General features: G+C 49.7%; 1 protein-coding gene across 1 annotated transcript; it reads right to left on the bottom strand.

Moving 5' to 3' along the window:
* Positions 1-5,827: 5,827 nt before the first annotated feature.
* Lingo4 (leucine rich repeat and Ig domain containing 4) lies at positions 5,828-12,660 on the bottom strand. Its single transcript, XM_052732249.1, has 2 exons — positions 12,235-12,660; positions 5,828-9,605 (listed from the first exon to the last, which is right to left on the bottom strand). Exons 1-2 carry the CDS (start codon positions 12,297-12,299, stop codon positions 7,814-7,816), a joined length of 1,857 nt encoding a protein of 618 aa, XP_052588209.1. The 5' UTR covers positions 12,300-12,660; the 3' UTR covers positions 5,828-7,813.
* Between the last annotated feature and the right edge of the window lie 552 nt (positions 12,661-13,212).

Here is a 13,212-nt window from a genome sequence, read left to right as displayed (position 1 = left end):
CCTACCATGCATTCATGAAAAGGACCTATTTGACAACATACTTATACCATATGTTGTCACACATCTTAACTTTTTTTTGACAATCTGATATTGGAAATTATCATTTCATTGCAATTTTATTTTTCATTTCCTTTATTGTAAGTAGAGTTGCATATAATATGTTTAAGTGCATTGTATTTTTTTTATAAATTGTTTACATTCTTTGTTAATATTTTGCTGGTTATTGAATCTTAGTATTTGTTCATTGTACATCAAGTTAGAAATCCTTTTCCAGTTTATTCCGTCTTTCATTTTTATTTATTTAAATAATTTTTTATTTTTATGATTATGAGTGTTTTGCCTGCATGCGTGTCTGTGCACCATGTGTGTGCCTGGTGCCCACGGAGGCCAGAAGAGGCCTTTGGATCCCCCAGAACTGGTGTGACAGGTGATTTTGGGCTGCCATGTAGGTGCAGGGAATTAAACCAGGGTCCTCTGGAAAAGCAGCCAGTGCTCTTAACTGATAAGCAAGCCAGCCCCTATTCTATGTAATTTCAAACTGTTTATGGTTTTGCTATACAGTAGCTCTTTGTGAGTGTGTGTGATATGTACATGCTTGTATGGGTGCATATGTGTCTGTGTGCAGGTGCATCACAGTTCTAGAGGGGGGCAGAGGTCAAACACAGAACCTAGACATCTTCCTCAATCATTTTCTCTGAGCCTGGGGCCAGTGTTTAGGCTAGGCTGGCTGGCCAGTGAGGTGCAGAGACCAGGTTGCCCCTTCACTCCCAGATGCACTGTCACACCAGGCTTTTTCTGTGGGTGCTGGGGATCCGCCTTAGGTCCTAATGCTTTCAGAGCAGGCCTTTACCTGGCTGAACCATCTCCACAGCCCCAGGAATTTTGTGTAGTTGAATTTATCAATTTTTTAAAATAACTTTTGGGTTTCATATCACATTTAGAAAAGTCACTACTTAAAATTATTTTTAAAAACTTGTTTTCCTTAAAAGGTATTTTGTATCTTTGAATGTATAAATTTTGATTCTTCTGGAATTTATTATGGGCATAAAGATGTGAGATAGAGATACAGCTTGGTTCATCCAACTCTCCGAATCCTTTGTATTGTTTTTTAATATTGTCTTTATAAACTCCAAATGTCTTTGAGTCTATTTTATTTATTTATGCATATGGGTATTTTATTTCATGTATGTCTGTGCACCATGTGCATACCTGGTGCCTGAAGAGGCCAGAAGAGGGTCAGATCTCCTAGAACTGAAGTTATGGATGGTTGTGAGCCACCATGTGAGTGCTAGGAATCAAACCCAGGTCCCAAGAGATAGTAAGCACTCTTAATAGCCTCTTTTTAAGCCTATTTTCCCCACTGATATATTCATATTCTAATACCACACTATTTTAAAAATTGATTCATGCTATGTATTTTGACATTTAAAAAATTAATACATAGTACATGTAGAAATGATAAATGTACATCTTGTTGGTTCATGACAGGATCTCGTTCTGTAGCCCAGGCTGGCTTGGAACTCACTATGTAGTCTAGGTTGGTCTCAAACTCAAGGTAATCTTCCTGTCTCATCCTCAAGAGTTCTGAGACTACAAGCATGAGTTGCCTTACCTGGCCATTAAATACATATCTTGATGAACTTTCAAAAATGGGATATTTTTGGTAACCAGCACCAAGTCAAACAGCAACATCACCAGTGTCCAGAAAGTCACTCATGAGTTCCCGTCCTGTCATTACCCCCCTCAGAAGGGAGTCACTGAGTATGTACTCTTCTGTGTCTGGCTTCCTTTGTTCAAATCATTTCGATGGGATCCGGTCTTGTTATGTATACATTTTGTCCATTCATCGTCCCTGCTGTGCCATGTTACATTGTGAGAACTTTCCACAGTTTACTTTGTTATTGCTAATATTCTTTTCGAGACAGGGTTTCTCTGTGTAGCCCTGGCTGTCCTGGAACTCACTCTGTAGACCAGACTGGCCTCGAACTCACTGAGATCCGCCTGCCTCTGCCTCTGCCTCCTGAGTACAGGGACCTCAAAGGCGTGTGCTACCAATGCCCACCAGAATCACCTGGTTTTAGACTAAAGGAGCATTGCTGTATTTATGATACAGAATCTTCCTGTAAGTTTAAGTCTTGGGTGTCCCATCGTTGTGTTTTAAAGTTTTCATCATATAGAATTGACATGTGTCTTAAGATTATTCCTAGATGGTGGGAGGGGGGAGGACAGGGGAATCTGTGGTTGATATGTAAAATGAATAGAAAATCTCTGAATTAAAAAAGAAAAAAAAAGATTATTCCTAGATATTTGAATGCCTGGATTACTATAGCAATTTAAATATATTTTATGTATTTTCATGTGTAGGTAGGTATGTTCACATGAATGTGGGTAGCTGTGGAGGCCTGAACTGGAGTTTCAGGCAGTTGTGGCCACCTGACATGAGGGCCAGGATCTGAATTCAGGTGCTCTGCAAGGGTAGCAAACACTTTTGACTGCTGAGCTATCTCTCTAGTTTCCCCTTTACATTTTTAATTTGTTTTTGATGAAATAATTAAGTAGTTTATTTATTGTGAGGTTGTGTGTAAGTGCATGCCATGGTGTGACTATGGCGGTCAGAAAGTGTGTTGTGTTTTTTTTGAATGATTGTGGTATGTGTGTGGCCGTTAGGGAACAACTTGTGAGTGTTCTTCCTCCCCCCATATGGGTCCAGGGGGTCAAATAAGTTGTCAGACTTGGTGGCAGTTGCCATCACCTACTGAATCATCTTGTTGGCCACTATAGCTATTTTTTTTAATTTAAAAAGTTGGAGTATTTAAATCCAAGAAATAATGTCCAGTATTGCTATAAAGAGCACATGATTACTTTGTAGGCCCATCATCTTCCAGCTTCAGTGTGAGATCAAGAAATGAAATGAAATAGAAGTTCAAAGTAGGGTTAAAAACTAAAATTACAACACAGGAAGAGTTTCTTTTTAACATGTTTTTAAATTTAATAGTGCGTGTGTGTGTGTGTGTGTGTGTGTGTGTGTGTGTGTGTGTGTGTGTGTGTGTGGTCATGCTGGTGCAATGGCACATGTGTCAGAGGACAACTTGTGGAAGTTGTTTCTCTTCTTCCACCTTGTGGGTTCCACAGATTGAACTCAGGTCATCAGTCTTTACCTGCTGAGTTATCTCCAGCCCTGGAGGGATTCCTTAGTCAGGGTAATAAAAATTGAGGTGTTGACTGCTTTTCAAGGGTTTCCTATCTCTTTGTCTGGGTAGGGAGTTGGGGGAGCAGAAGGAATAAGTGAAATGGCTTCAGACTCACTCCCAAGTCACTGTGACTTTTGGATTTGTCGTCTCATTTCCCCCAGGAGCACAAATCAGGGTTGAAATTGTGAGATGCCGGATTGGATAGACTGTGATTTCTTTACTTTCATTTCTAGCTCCTAAAAGGCTTCTCTTTTCCTTGAAAGTCTTCTGAACAGGCTTCAGGAGGCTGTAGGTAAAATGAGTTAAAGTCTAGACTGCCTGGAGGATTCAATGGACAGGTGTTTTTACTCAGTAAGCCAAAGCAGGAAGCAGGCTTTACTCAGTTAAGAGTGCATTCGGCCAGGCGGTGGTGACGCACGCCTTTAATCCCAGCACTCGGGAGGCAGAGCCAGGCGGATCTCTGTGAGTTCGAGGCCAGCCTGGACTACCAAGTGAGTTCCAGAAAAGGCGCAAAGCTACACAGAGAAACCCTGTCTCGAAAAACCGGAAAAAAAAAAAAAAAAAAAAAAGAGTGCATACTACTCTCCTGGAGCAGTTCCCAGCACCCATCCTGGACCACTCACAACCATCTGTCACTCCAGATTCAGGGGAATCCAAGGCTTCTGGCCTCTGTGGGCACTTGTATTTGCATTCACATGCCCACACAGTGACGCGCGCGCGCGCGTGTGTGTGTGTGTGTGTGTGTGTGTGTGTGTGTGTGTGTGTGTGTATTTTTTTTTAAAGCTGACTTTAGATAGCATGGGGTTCTTAGACAAAGGTAGCCTGGCTCCAGAGCTCTAACTCAGCATTCCCTCCCCCAGCCACATGCTAATGGTCCTTTCAGCTAACACTGTGTTGTATAAGCCTTTGAAAAGAAAAGCAGCATTTCTCTCTCCTTTTGCCCCACTGTGGGAGTTACAGCTTCCTCCCCCATCCATCAAATCTCCACCAGAAATTAGTAATAGGTACCAGGAGGCTTACTTTTGAAATTTATGCTGCCGCTGCTGTCCTGTCTTTACATCAGATTGATCAGGTGTCCCGGGAGAGAGATTCTCAGCCTCCTCCACCACCACACTCTAAGGCTTCCTTCTTGGTTTCCTTTACAAAGCCGTTTGAAGGAGCAGGATTTGTGGGCTGTCATTCTGAGATGTTGGCCAGCCTGAGTTACCCTCACGTTTTTTCTTAGACCAGGAGTCCCATCCAGAGGTCCCCACCCGTCCCTGAGAGATGAATACTGGTAGAGGAAGGGGTCGGGGACTACCATAGCACCTGCTGGCCTTTGTAACACCATCTTTGTCACACTGTGACTGTTTATCTTTGTTTTTAATGGACCCGAGGAAGCAGAGGCCGCCTGAGCACTCACCTCAGCTTTGCCCCTGCAAACAGGCTTCTAAGACCCATGACCTTAACCTGCACTCCATGGGGTCTGTGATGGCTTTGGGTGGCTGGATAACGGGGAACATTTACCATCATAGCTTACTCCAGATAGTCTCAAGAGAAGTCTGTGATGCTGTACAGGGTTTTCATCCTTGAACAGAATCTAGCACAGCAAAGGAAAGCCAGAAGTCAGAACTTAGAGGAAACAACCTGTCAGGGACCAATATGGGAGAGTGCTGAAGTGGCCCCAGAGGGCTTTGGGTCTATAGTTCTCTCAGCCTAGGAGCTTTGGTGCTCTTCTGAAATAGAAGGAAAGAGGGTAGGATTGGCTTCAAGAGGGTCCTTTCCAGCTGGACAGAGTGAGTGGGTTCAAATGTCCTGGTTCCTCTACCATACTGGAAGCCCTTCTTTAAACCAAGAGGTGTCTCAAGTTAGAACCCCTGGAATATCCATGTTTTAATCAGGATAAAATTCTGGGAGACACAGGCATTCCCTTTCCACCTGTCTCATGCCTGGAATTTCTGCTCCTTCCTGCAGTCCTTGAGGCAGACAGACTAAGAAGAGAGGGAGAAAGTAAAAACAGCTTCCTGAGTCAGGTACATCAGTTATAGAAGAAAGGCCAGAATCAGAGTTGGACCCAGAACCCCTTAGCAGTGGAGCGGGCAGGACAGAAAATGTCACTTTTCTCACAGTTTCACACCATACAACCGAGAGGCTCTGAGAGAGTCCATTACGAGAGCCTAACTGACTATGTGGTACAGTAGAAACGGTAGGTTTTGAGTCAGTCACCTCTGCCTTCAAGTATGGCTTCCTTATCAACTAGCTCTGTGCACTTGAACAGCTTAATCTATTTTATCTTTAGACTTGATGTGAGGATTGCACGTGCGCACACACACACACACACACACACACACACACACACCCTAGCTTGTGCACTCACAGCTGAGCTAAGAGCACCCTTTCCAGGCAGGTCAGAAAGAGGACTGGCTTGCAGATGACCAGAAAAGCTGTGAAAGTGCTCAACACAGTAACCTTAAATGAATGGGTCACTTCACTTCTCCAAGGTTTCCTGGGAAAGCTATGCAAGAGCAAGGATGGGGTGGAGGTGGGGCGGGCATGGTGTCACATGCCTTTAATGCCAGGCAGAGGCAGACCTCTGTGAGTTGAAAGTCAATCTGGTCTACCTATGGAGTTCCAGGGCCAGCCAGCGAAACTTTGTCTTAAAATAAGGGGGTGGGGGATAGGGGGAGTTGGGAGGGAGGCTGGAGAGATGGTTCAGTGGTTAAGAGCACTTATTGCTTTTGTAGAGGACCTGGGTTTGGTTACCAGTACCCAGATGTTGGCTCACAACCATGGAAGACTCCAGCTGCAGGGATCTAGTGTCCTCCTCTGGCTTCTGTGGGCACCAAGTACACACACGGTGCACACACAAACATGCATGCACTCACACATACACATGAGACAAAAGAGATACATCTTAGAATGGAGCACCCCCAGGCAGCTCCCAGGTCCCGACCTAATAAGCTGCTGGTAGAAGAGGAGGGAGAGGAGGAGGTTGCCGAATTGTCCTTTGGACTGTGAGGGCATGGAGGAGCTTGGGGTCTCAGAGTTGCCTATTTCTCAAGAATGTCCTTTTCTCCAGCCTTGCTCTATTAACGCCTAAGCTCCTACAGCCACTTCTGGCGCTCCCAAGTGCTTGTGCGCCTGCGTCCTGTCCTCGGTCCAGCTTTGCTGGCTCAGTACCGCTCACCTGTCAGGGACAGTTTGAGCTAGGGATCTTGCAGCAGCGAGTGGAGTCTCCTCCTAGCAAGGGCAACAGCAGCCACCAGAAAGCTTATGGTGGCATACGTTTGGGTGTGAGGTGGGCAGGGACGGGGCAAGGAGGAAGGAAACCCTGGCTAGATGCTGCAGTCAAGAGAAAAGGCTCCCCGGGGCTGCGTGACTCTCCTTATGTCAGCCCCTCCTCCTGTCCTCCCCGCCCCCCTTCCTCCTCCCCTTCTGATGCTTGATGCTGTCAGTGTCTAGAGCTCCCAGCATGTCTGTGCTTTGGGCTCTGCTCCATCCTCTGTTGGAAGCACACTGTAGCAGTCAGCGATTCTACCTCTCACTCCACTTCCTCTTTGAGGTGACATTTATCCAGGGTCAGCTTCCCACTGGGGCCACACTAAATCCAGCTGGGGGAGCTGAGGCTGGTGCGAAGCGTCTAGGCAGCTGCTGCCACCTTCCCTCCACTTCTCACGTGGCTTGCTGAGCGCCCCAGCCTTGCTCCCAGCTGCACATTCTTGTGTTTATTAGCGTGACTCTTAGGAGTTCCCCTCTGGCTTTCCCCTTGCCAGGCGTGCTTGGGATCTGCAACCCCGGAGTGACTGAAGATGCGAAACGGGGGATTGCTGCAGAGGCATCCCTTCAAAGGTGGGGGAATCTGCCCTTCTTTGGCTCTAGAGAGGAGAGCAAGGGGGCAAGGGTGCCCACGGAGAGGAGCAAGGAGCACTGATCTCTGCAGGCCGTGTGGGCCTCCTCAGCCTTTGTGCCAGGCTTGGGTAGGTGGAGGCTCGATGATCAATAGCTGAAAAAGGAGGAACGGGAAGAAGTAGATGGAAGTAAATAAAGTCCCAGGGATCAGGTTTCATTCTCACTGCCACTGTGGTGGCTTTTGACAGTCCGGAAGGTGGTGGAAGCTCCTGCAGGCAGCCGAGTGCCAGAGTGGAGTCAGGCCGCACTGGCAGGCATCTCTGGATCCTCAGCTCTAGTTCCTGCTTGCACCCAGGGGCGCTGGCTGGATTTGGTACTGGGTAGCAGAAAAGGAAGGGAGGATGCCTGCATGATGAACGGACTCAGAAGCTTGTGGTGCTTCCCGGCTCACTTCTGAAATTAATCTTATGGTTGTGTTAGGCAGCTGGTCCTGGATATTAATGGATATAAGTGTGTGAAGAGCAGACTGGAGCCTTGCATTTCTTTCCGGCCTAGTGTGGGGATGCCAAGTGGGGGCTGTCTTGGCGATAAGGTCTCTATCTGCAGCTCCCTGGGGCCCTCGATGAAGAGGTGCCAATGCTATCCTCAGACTAGAGCAGCTCTCAGAGTGCAGGTGACAGGTGGAGGGGGGGGCATGTTGTCTGACATGAAGCTGTGGTTCAACAGACTTTAGCCCTACCTTTCCCTTTGGCGTCTAAAGTGGACTTGGGTAGTCTTCAGTGTGGAAGAAAAGATCAGAATAGCTTGGCAGTGACCCGGTTACCCCCAGAGTTCTTATCCCCAGAGGGCCGAGGTGCCACAAAATCAAAAGCCATGTGGTGCTTGACCCGGCCCTTGCCCTTACTCCAAAGAGCGATCAGACCGAAGCAGAGGGTCACTGAGGTGAGGAAGGGGAGAAACCCCACTGCCAGCACCATAGCTACACCCCTGCTGTCCAGAAAGAAAGGCCCTGGGATCCCTGGCATGGTGATATTGGGGTCAGAGAGAGTGCCATTTGGTGGTTCAACTTGGATAACTTCCAGCCAGGTCCTCAGGGAGTCATTCCCAGCAACATTGCTGACTACACAGACATAGGCCCCCCTGTCCCGCAGCTGCACCGAGCGAATCTCCAGGGTGCCATCCTCTAGGACCCTTACTCTCCCCGCCCTTCCCAGCCAAGCTCCCTGAGGCCTCATCCAGGAGACAGTGGGGGCTGGATCTCCATCTCCAGAGCAGGAGAAAACAGCATGCCCTCCCTCCTCTGCAATGACCCACCGAGGCCCTGACTTTCGGATCAGGGCTGGTTTGCAAGTGAAGTGGCCCGGAGGCAGGATGTCTGAAAACTCCCTTAGGCTCTTCCCTTGGACATGCTGGGGGCCAGCACAAGCAGGAGGGGAGGTGCCAAAATCCAGGTGGCGACGGAGGCGGAGCAGCCAGAGGAGGCGGCAGTCACAGGTTAGGGGGTTACCAGACAGCCTCAGGGTGACCAGTTTATCTGGAGAAGGAAAGGCTGTTTCCTCCAGAGTCTGAAGGGCGTTGTCCGCTACATCCAGCAAGTGGAAGGCAGTCAGGCCATGGAAGGCATGGGCAGCGATGGAAGTGAGGCAGGCTCCTGACAGCCTGAGCTCCTGGAGCCGGATGAGGGGGCTGAGCCTTCGGGCTGGAATGGCTGAGATAGGATTCTGAGATAGATCCAAGACCCGGAGGAAGCTCAGGTGGTATAGTGCTTGGAAGGGTACTGAGCTCAGATTGCAGCGGGTGATGGCCAGGGTGCTCAGATTGAGCCCAAGCAGGCTCCCTGGGTCCAGGGCCTCCAGAGATGGCCAGTGGTGGATCTCCAGCTCCTTTAGCTGACCTAGCCCTCGAAGTGCCCCAGCTGGCAGCCTCTCAATATCCAGTTCGCGAAGCCTAAGAGCTACTAGAGCTGGGAGCTGGGCAAGGGCTAGGCCAGGCACTGTGCTGAGGTTACAGCGTTCCAGGGTGAGGGTACTTAGCCTGGCCAGCCCTGTGAAGGCCCCAGGAGCCACAAACACCAGGTGATTGTCTCCAACCTCCAGCTGCTGGAGGCTGCCTAGCTCACCAAAGGCTCTGTCTAGGAAGAGGACGATCTGATTGAGGCGGAGGTCCAGCAGTGTGAGAGCAGACAGGCCTGAGAAGATCCCAGGACCCACAATTCTCAGTCGATTGCCCTGGAGCCTCAGGGTGAGTAGACTTTGTAAGCCATGGAAGGCCCCAGGCTCAAGGGTAGAGAGCTGATTGTAGCTGAGGTCCAGTTCTTGGAGCTGGCCCAGTCGGGAGAGCATGCCTCGCTGAAGCCCCCACAGGCGGTTCCCACTCAAATCCAGGAGCTCTGTGTTCAGTGGAAGCCCTCCAGGGACAGTGTCCAGTCGCCTATGGGCACAGAGTACTGCCCGGGTTTGGGAGGTGCAGTCACACACAGTAGGGCAGCTACTGATGCTCCCCCCAGGTAGGAGGAGCAAGAAAAGGAGTGGGGACCACAGGAGCCAGGCTTGCTTTGGAGCTGTGGCTGCGTCCATCCCCTGAGGCCTGGAATAGATGATGACATGGCCTTTTTTGGAAAGTGGCTTCAGATGATGGTGACCCTGCACTCCCCTGAGCCTCCTTAAAGGGGAGGAAAAGTGGCCTGTTGTCTCAATCTTGCCAGCAAGTGTGACATATAACTGGGGAAACCTGTATCACCTTCTTGGGGCTTCTTAAGGCTCCTCCTATGGGGAAATCTCTCCTTTGCAGCCCTGAATAACCAGCCATGAACTTTCTGTGCATGGATCCCTAGTCAAGCTGATTTCTGTGGTGGAAGGTTTAAGGGACTGAGTAGTAGGGAAAGAACTCAGCGTTTCCCTGCATTTCCCCCCTGCCCTCCGTATCTATGAGACCAGGAATACCTCAGGTCCTGTTTCTGTGACATCTGATCTCTGCAAACAGAACTCTGTTCTGTTCCTCTCATCCCTCCCGCCCTTTTTGTTTGTTTATTTTTTCTGAGACAGGGTTTCTTTGTGTAACAGCTCTGGCTGTCCCAGAACTCAACTTGTAGACCAGGCTGGCCTCGAACTCACAGAGATCCACCTGCCTCTGCCTTCTGAGTGGTGGGATTAAAGGTGTGTGCCACCACCACCTGACTCTCTTGCCCCTTTCTTGTTCTCCCATATTTTGTGCCTACATCTTTACCTAAGGCTCAGGGAGATCCCATCCAGACTGGAGTTTCTGATCCTGTGCTGACTGGAAAGAGGACCTCGCCTTGACCAGTCATCAGAAGCAAAGGGACATGCAAGCTTTAGCTTTGCTCCAGTTTCTGCCTTCTTTCAGCCTGGCCCAGGGCCCAGGCTCTGGACTAGCCAAATTGGTGTCCCCACAATGTTTGTGTGGATGACAAGCCTGGCTGTATATTAGCTATGGAATGGAGTGCGGGGGCACTGGATGATGAGATTGGGGATCCCTTACAAGAGCCCCAGGGACAGCACCTCTTCCTTTATAGAGGGATTGGGATGTGGAAACTATCCAAAGGGTGCTAAGGTTCTGCATGGGGTCCTCAGCCTTGGGCTTCTCTTCTCTCCTCCCTTACTGGTGAGTCTAGTTTGTACATGCATCTGAAAGAGAGCTTCTACCTCTTTCTGCCTGAGCTGCCCAAGAAGACACCAGAAACGGCTTGTGATCCCAGGAAGCATGGGTAAAGAGGGAGAGACAGCCATGACCAGATGCCATGGGTGGGAGGAAGGGAGCCACTGGCTAGCATAGCAGACACCTGAACCCAAGCAGTGCACAACACCCATCTATATAAAGTGGGTCTCTGGGTACCAGAAGCCTGGGCAGTATCAGCAGATGGTGACTATGATAACTGTTGGAGGCTGAATAAGGTGATAGAGACGGTGGAGGTGTCTTAAGTGTTGAGTGCCTCTGCTTGCCTTGCTAATGCAATAGAGACCGCAAGAGAGGAGGAATGTTAGAATTAGCAAGAGATGGCAGAGGGACAGGAGCAGGACAAGCTGGCATTCCTGCAGGCCGCCTGCTGGGTGTCCCCTGGCTGCAGGTCCTGCACCTCTGGACTTGGGGGTTTCAGGTTTCCTGGGCCCTGTGGAGTCAGCTTTCTGCTGCATGTCCTATTTTCTTCCATGTGGAACACAGGAGGAGCTGGTTAGGAGCTGTGGCTCCCCTTTCCTTCCTACACTCTAGGAGAATCATTCTGGAGACTCCCCTCCAGCCACTTCAGAGTCGCAGTTGGGGAATGAAGACACCAAGTTCAACCCTCAGTACGGAGACCAGAGACCGGAGGAAAGAGCAGGGGATGAGGGTGACTTGGGAGGGGAAAGAGTGGCAAGGGGCAACGGGCTGCTAAGTCTTCCCTCCTGACCCTTTCATTAGCCTAACAGGCATCTCTGGGGTGCTAAGAATTCTTAGTCTCTCCTCTCCCTGTGCCTGTTCTGGGAAGTCCACCTGACAGCTCGCTCTTCATCACTGTTGCTGCAGTTCCTGCTCATCGCTTTGCTCTGCATTCAGCAAAAGTGCAGTGAAGCATGTGTGCCAGCTCCCTTCCTTCCTGCTTCCATGAGTTTCTTCTTTGTCCCCAAAGCCTGCTGGCCCAGTGGTTGGGGGGGACTTCGGGTCAACATCTTTTATTTATAAGGTGGCTAATTTAATCATAGTCTTCCTTTCTTATCCTCGGTGGCTACAGGACTGGCCTCTGGTCACTTTGCAGAAAGAGGTAGACGTTACAAAAGCGCTTTCTCTCCTTCTGGAGTCTGGGGCATTGCCTGCCCCCACAGGGATATGGAGCTTTCTTCTTTCTCTATGTGACAGCCATAGACCCATATGAAAACTCATTCACTTAAAAGCACACCTGATTGAGGCATGGGGAGGGGTCACTTAGGAGAGAGATTTTTGGAGTATCCACACTGACTGTGGGGGGAAAAGTCCTTTCTAGAGGTAGAAGGAACACTAGGGAGAAGGAGGAGGGATCTCCTTGGAGTCCCCCAACCAGGGTTACCTTGGACATTTTAGTTTTTCATTCACAGTTCTGTGTGGGGCGGCAGGATGAATGGTTGGCTGGGGTGGAGGGTGCAAGCTCCCTTTCCTTTACAGGCACACTTAGCCTGGCCTTGTCTTTGAGATTGCTATGGGAAAGGGCAGCTGAGACTTCCGCAAAGAGAGCAGGGGCACTTACCGGAGAAGCTGGAGGGTGGCATCAAGTTGGGCGCTGCATTTCTCCAGGGCTGGGGCCTGTCCCATCCGAGCTGCACCTTGGCCCCTCCACCTCCCCTGTGTGTATGACTCCCCACTCCCCACTGCCCGGCAGCCTGCAGCATCAGCCGGCTGGCGGGACTGCTGTAGCTGCTGCCGCCGCCGCCGCCGCCTCTGCTGCTACTGCGGCCGCGTTGCCAAGACCAAGGGAGAGAAAAGAGCCAGAAAGCATTTCTCTCTCTCTCTCTCTCTCTCTCTCTCTCTCTCTCTCTCTCTCTCTCTCTCTCTCTCTCTCTCTCTCTCTCTCTCTCTCTCTCTCTCTCTCTCTCTCTCTCTCTCTCTTCCCCTTGCTCTTCTCTCTCTCTTTTTAAACCAGGCGAGAATGAGTCTGCAGCAACCCTGTTGGTGCAAAATAAATAAATAAAGCAACCAGGGAGGGCTGCAGCAAGCGCCGCCACGATGACGGGATGACGGAATTGGGGGAGGAAATGAACAGGGGGAGTCTGGGGCTGGGGCAGGGTCTGCCACTGAGACTTCCTGGGAAGCTTGAAAGAGTTCTGACATCCTGGTTCCTCCTGGGGAGCTAGAGAGCTCCTGGGACACCTCTTCCACAGCTTCCAGTCTCTTAGATGCAGGGCAATTCTGTGCAATCTCTAAATCTAAAGGGGCCTGTGGGTATCATTTGTCGGAAGTTCTCAGTCCAGAATATCTTCCTGCGGCTTAGTTTGCCATTCCTCCAGTGCCAGGTACCAGAGCATCAGTTTCCAAGTCTCCCTGAGGGACTGCTTAGTTTGGGGGGAAGAATCTGGGGGGCTAAAATTCCTATAAAACAGATGGATTGCTGACTTGACATAGGAACAAGACTGCAGAGCAAGCTTGTATCCTGGGCAGTCATATTCAAGTCTCCCACCAAACGACACACACGCCCTCCACCTTTGCACAAATGCATGTACACGTGTAC

This window comes from Peromyscus californicus, unplaced genomic scaffold (genome assembly GCF_007827085.1).
Source record: "Peromyscus californicus insignis strain IS unplaced genomic scaffold, ASM782708v3 Scaffold_9__1_contigs__length_137607984, whole genome shotgun sequence".
In the NCBI taxonomy this organism is placed as follows: domain Eukaryota; kingdom Metazoa; phylum Chordata; class Mammalia; order Rodentia; family Cricetidae; genus Peromyscus; species Peromyscus californicus.
The sequence above is the reverse complement of the archived record's forward strand: the minus strand, read 5'-3'. Positions and strand labels throughout refer to the sequence as shown.